General features: G+C 36.4%; 1 protein-coding gene across 3 annotated transcripts; it reads right to left on the bottom strand.

Annotated features, from left to right (window-relative positions):
* LOC18766334 (protein BCCIP homolog) lies at window positions 892-4,780 on the bottom strand. Of its 3 annotated transcripts, none has more exons than XM_020553646.1 (10): window positions 4,508-4,780; window positions 3,604-3,773; window positions 3,407-3,480; window positions 3,015-3,239; window positions 2,662-2,871; window positions 2,495-2,560; window positions 2,318-2,404; window positions 2,183-2,239; window positions 1,507-1,618; window positions 892-1,409 (listed from the first exon to the last, which is right to left on the bottom strand). In XM_020553646.1, the coding sequence occupies exons 2-9, from the start codon at window positions 3,761-3,763 to the stop codon at window positions 1,520-1,522; spliced, it is 978 nt and encodes a 325-aa protein (XP_020409235.1). In that variant the 5' UTR covers window positions 3,764-3,773; window positions 4,508-4,780; the 3' UTR covers window positions 892-1,409; window positions 1,507-1,519. The 3 variants fall into 3 exon arrangements, with proteins under 3 accessions (XP_020409235.1, XP_020409234.1, XP_020409233.1); XM_020553645.1 differs by having other exon boundaries at window positions 892-1,400; window positions 4,508-4,779; XM_020553644.1 differs by having other exon boundaries at window positions 892-1,618.

The raw sequence follows: 5,894 nt of genomic DNA, 5'->3' as shown, positions 1-5,894 counted from the left end.
ATGAGGGTGTGAAGGGTACACGTGAAACTGCTTCCCAAAAGCTGAACACAGATGATGCACAGCACAGCATAAAGAGAATTGAGTGCTTGATGTTTACAAATTACATGTATGCATGCATGCTTTATAAGTCCTCATCCTCCAATTAGGGTGATATAATCATTGTTGCTTGCTGCGAGCCGATGTGTTACACAAGAATGTGATTACAAAATATGTGAAAAACAAACACCCGAAGCATATCTAAATTTTAAAAATCATAAAATAAAATAAAAGGCCAAAAATTATTTGTTTGTTCTTGTGTTTTGTTAAATTTTAGAGAGATAGATCAACGACTCACTACTAGCAATACTGATATTATTCACAATTTAACCACCTAACAACACTACTCATCTTCTTGGATCATCTAGTGACAATTATTGGGCTTACTAGCTAAGATTAATTAACTATCATGCTCAAAACAATTTGGCTGCACACTGCGAAGAGCCAGGGCTCAAACATTGGGACTTCAAATAAACTTTGGAGAGGTGTTCGGTAATGGCAATGGCCCGTTACTACAAGGAGAGGTGTTCTAGATCTTATTATTTTTGTACCTTCACTTCCTTGTAGTAAAAACTTATCGCTATTTCTCTCAAACTCTGATCACCAAAAAGAGAGAAAAGTAAAACCCTGTAAAAATTCTCACACCCAGGAAAAGAAAAAATTTCAGAAATCAGGAATTCTTTAACCTCAAATGGTCAATTACAATTATTGTGTAAGAAGCACATGGAAATTATATATTTCACTTAAATAGAGTCCTAAAACAAGAAGAAACGACGACACATGTGCTCACATAATGCAGGCGATAATTGAAAATCAAATATTCCTTCTTTTTTTTAATAAACAAAAACGCAATCATTCATTATTATAAATATGATTACCAGCTAATGGTATTATTAATTATACTCATGAAAGATTACTCTCATTCATGATCAAAATTGACATCGTCACTAACACAAATCCACTGCCGTTTTCTTTGCCAACTTCCACATTTAGATACGATTGAAATCCTTATCTGTGTGCAAACAAGTTGAAGCAAATATTCCATGTATATTGTTCTTATCGCCACACAAAATTTAAAATCACAAATATTATAAGATAATGGTACTCTTCTTTGGCCTCATACGTAAAGTTCCACTTCTTTTGGATGGTTTCAAACTTTCTCTATTTTCCTTTCTGGTTCATATAGAATCTGGGAGATAATAGCTTATGATGGTCCATGACACGTTTCTCAATACAATATTTCTGTACCTTGCTCTGCTTTTTCGATGAATCTTTTGAGAGACCATTTGGGACCAACGAGCGCTTCCAAAACCTTCACCATGTGAATGTCCTAATGCCTTCGAATATAAATCAAAATTTGCCACCTGCAACACCTTGCGGACAGCTACCGATGAATTGGTGACTACGACATCTGTTGCAGACAAGTTTAAAGATAGTAATTAAGGTACTTGAGTAAAGAATTTGCTAAACCTTTCTATTAGCATCACGATCCCTCTATGAAAGATTTTAACTGCTGTCGAAATGCAGGGATCTTGTCTGCTTTAACCGCCATGACTAACCCCATTTGCCGATAGTCTCTCAGCTGCAAAATTTAAAAAGAAAAACAGAAATCGTTATTGTCATAAAGGGAATTAAATTGCGATAATTTAGCCATAGGCGCAATCAACTTAATTAGACATTCGTGATAGAGTTTGAATGTCTTCAGCATAAGGAACTTTTGAGCTAATTGGTATTGCTGCGATCTCGAGAAATTGTCCACATGAAAAATGCTACGAACTATTTGAGAAAAAGTGTGGGAACTGGACTTAATAGCAAGATTCCGTGTAATTTCCCAAACTGTTTTTGTTTATTTGTTTTTTCCAATCCTCGTTCACAAATCAAATAGTAACTTAAGAAGAGATTTTCAAATTTTCCATCCCTTTCTTTCTTTGGAGGTGAACTACTGTTTTTGTTTATTTGTTTTTTCCAATCCTCGTTCACAAATCAAATAGTAACTTAAGAAGAAATTTTCAAATTTTCCATCCCTTTCTTTCTTTGGAGGTGAACTACTCATAAGTACGTTAGTGGATTAGGGCCAAGAAAGAGTTTGAAGTTGAATAATCAATACGAGAAATCAGGACAGGCTGCCAATATCTTTAATACTTGCCTCACGAGTTGCAAGCTGCTGAGTGTGCAAAGAAAATTCAAACGACCAGGAGCTTAGCTGAAATGTGTTTAAGGAAACAATTAGTAAATGAAGCAAAAGAGACACGAAATATTATTTATGTGAAATGATCAGTACCTCGTGAAAAATTTCATCTTCTGGCTTTATATATATTATTTCCTCGTCACTAGCACTCATGCCCTTTTTCTGGTGTGCATTTTTGTGCTGTATTTTTCCATCCGAAAACAAAATAAATATATGGCAGAGAGAGGGGAAGAGGCTTCAACGAGCATGGAGAATGCGTAAATGGCATACCTTGTAAACTTTACTGACTATTATATAAAACTTAAAACGAAAGAAATTGCGGAGCTCCTCTGTTGGCTACAAAAAGTGAAACAACGGATGTTATTTAAGTAAAAGAATTTGTTCCCGGCAGGTAAGGAAATATACATAACCTCAATCCCATATAATCTGAATCTAACCTCATCTTCCGTAGCCCAAGAGACTTCATCAAAGAGCGCATCATAAAGAGGTGGCAAGAGCTGTGGAGGTAAATTCATCACCCGTTGAGAGACCAAGAGACCGACACTCTCTGCTTCCTTTCCCAAAAGTGATCGCAGGTCATCTATTACATCCTTCGCTTGAGATACCTTAAGGAGAAACTCCTTAACGTCCATAAAACATTTGTGGTCCTATTAAGAATTAAAGAAACGCAATCAAGGATCTAAATAGTAGGAAAAAGCTATGCAAAGCTAAGAAAATGCCTACCAACAGATAAATGTTAGAAAGATGTAGCCATGTGAATAACTGGAATACAAAAGTATAGATTACTCGCCTTATATCTGCCCAAGTTAAGGGCAGTAGCAAGAGCAAAAATTCCATTGTCTTCATCATCCTCTATTTTAACAACAGTTCCTACAGTGGTCTGTTCCAAAATTAAGTCTACAAAACCACTCAAATCCCATTCTATATCATCAAGGTAGGTCTGTAGCAAGGTCTTCACTCCATGAAAGTCATCAGGTTTTGGATCAAAGAAAGCAAAATCTGCTTGCACAGTTCCCTTCAAAGTATGAACCAAATTCTCATAAAATTGCTAGTAGATACAATATAAAAGAGTATTTACCTTTGTATTTCAGCTATCCTGATACACAAATGCAACTATATGGACAACGAATCATCAGAATTTTCTATCCCTTAAAAGAAATAGTACCAGAAGAACGTGCTTACATCAAACTCTTCTTCATCAGAAGACTCGGAGTGTTCATTCTTGACTTTCAAAGTGTTCTTTCTCGATCCATTACCTAAAAAGAAAGATAAGGAGTCATTAGCACGTCCATTCTTAAACAGTTAACAGATAGCAATGTTAATTATGAAGTGACGCCTAATCTTAAGGAAAAGGGCTATTTAGATGATGATAATAATACCTACGGAGTTAGGTTGAGATTTTTTCGGGAGGTCTGGGCCATGCATTTGGCGGTTCGACATGCAGCTGGAGGCAACTCGAGCGACTTGACGAGCAAATGGGGAAAAAGTCAGAGGTTGATATTTCATCAATCGGCGATGTCTCATCGGTTTACGGGGCATCTTTGATTATCTGTTGCAATACATGGCCAAGTAAGGTTCCGGTCATTGAGATTGAAGGAAACCCATATCTATAAGTAACTGAGATAGTAAGGCATATACCCCACATACAATTCAGGTTACTTGATAAAAAATAAGAATCCAAACATTTCTATGTCCAAGAAAAAAATTAGTAAATCCATCCTATCTTTGAGAAAGCACAAAAATGCAATTAAACTCCACATGCTAAGGCAACCAGATAGCTGCGTGTACATAATTCACATTTGAAACTCATTTAATACAGTTCCAAAGAAAACTAACTCAATACAAAATCTACTAAAAAATAATGACCTACAAACGTTTATCACTTACTAATATGCAGCAATAATTTCATATTCTCATTGTTGTTGGCCAGAAACAAACAATTTACAACTCAATAAAGCTGCTTAACCGAACAATTTGGGTTAGTTCAGCTAAGCTCTAAATATCACGAAAAATCCCAAAAATAATATAAACCAAATGATTTAAACGAACTAAACAAGGAGCTGCACGGCTTGCGAAAAATTGGATGATTCACTTATCGAGAAAAATATAACAAAATAATAAATAGAAACCCAGAAAATAGAATTGCTTCGTTGAGTAAGTAGGTTATTCAATTTCTACACAGAACATAAGCAAACAAACATACAGAGAACAACTACTTTTTGATGAAACAGACATAAATAGGAGTCTAAGAAGCAAGGATTATAATGCGAACGAAAAACTTACACCGTACTGGTAAGGAATTAAACCGAGTGGAGATGAGGACCCAAATTCGGCGACTGCGAGGCGATGGGTGCGGCGGAATTCAGATGTCCAAAAGATTAATTGGCGACTCGCGCGCAGGACTCAGCCGGTGCTGCTGGGTTCTTTTATCTTTTTTCTAAACAGGGCGCCTTATAGCCGATGGCTACCATGTTGCAGAGGCAAACGCGAGGAAAAAGACGCCGCATTCGACCTATTTTTTATTTTATATAACCTCGCACAGTAACGAGGTCGTATAGATACGTAGCCTTTTAAAAATTTGAACTGAAACGCACATTTGATTTTTGATTTTTTTTTTGCTACAGTTTTTTTTTTTTTTTATTTTTTTTTTTATTTTTAACGAATTTGCTTGCAACAAATAATCAAAGATGTGTTATAAAATAACCTGGAATATGTACGAATATTGAGCTGCACGTAAAGTAGATGAGACACAGTATTTAACGAGGTTCGGCTATGCCTACGTCCCCGGAGAGCAGCAGTAGTAACTTTTTCACTATGTAAAATAATAGGGCTACAACTTTAGTGTTTACAATATGTATGGCTCACTGAATTTTCTTTCTAGGAGAATTTCTCTCTGCTCTCTCTTTCCTCTTTCTTCCTTCTCTTCCTCTTGTCTCTTTCCTTTTCTCTCTTTCCTCTTTTCTCTTTCCCCTTCTTTCTTTCCTCTTCTCTTTCCTCCTCTCTCTTCTCTCTTTCCTCTTCTTTGTTTCTTTCCATTTCTCTCTTTCTCTTCTCTCGGAGGTGTACATGCAAAGGCTTATTTATAGGCTAAGGAAATGATGCCCGTGAATGTACAATAAGAGAAAGTTGCAGACAAACGTTACCCAAAGTCTCCAAATGAATAGTTAGTGGGCTCCACACAAAAACTTTTACAACACTCCCCCTTGGAGACCACAGATGATATGTCAGTTGCTTCATCAGACTTTGCTTGGTGAAAACCTAGTAAGGTAGAGAACTGATGAAAGGAAGAAAGAAGAGTACAACAATCTGTATAGCATACTTCTGGATGCTCCCCCTGATTAATATCTCCCCCTGATGTCTTCATAACTATCTTTGGAGTGAGAATCTTTCGGAGTGAGTGAATGATGTAGCCACCAACAATTCATATAGTAAATATATTTCCAGTGAGCTATCTCTATGTAAATCATAGAAATTTTCAGAGTCCGCGTTTCCAACAAAACCTGGGCTATTTGTAAGATCATATGAAAGAATATGCCCATACATGGTGTTATGCGGAGATAGCATCAAATATACCTCACATCATCCCAAAATGATAGTGATAGAGTTGAGCCTTATCTGGAAAATATGATGTCCGGTCCAATATACTTCCGGAAAATCCTTAAAGTGCCCA

The sequence above is a fragment of the Prunus persica genome, chromosome G8 (genome assembly GCF_000346465.2).
Source record: "Prunus persica cultivar Lovell chromosome G8, Prunus_persica_NCBIv2, whole genome shotgun sequence".
Taxonomy (NCBI): Eukaryota; Viridiplantae; Streptophyta; class Magnoliopsida; order Rosales; family Rosaceae; genus Prunus; species Prunus persica.
The sequence above is the reverse complement of the archived record's forward strand: the minus strand, read 5'-3'. Positions and strand labels throughout refer to the sequence as shown.

Bases quoted from the DNA above. Each gene is read 5' to 3' on its own strand.
- LOC18766334 (XM_020553644.1), bottom strand. From the start codon at position 3,763: ATGCCCCGTAAACCGATGAGACATCGCCGATTGATGAAATATCAACCT. The intron at 2,240-2,317 runs GTACTGATCATT...AACACATTTCAG, and splicing joins AAGATGAAATTTTTCACGAG to CTAAGCTCCTGGTCGTTTGA. The intron at 1,619-2,182 runs GCAAGTATTAAA...TAAATTTTGCAG, and splicing joins AGCAGCTTGCAACTCGTGAG to CTGAGAGACTATCGGCAAAT.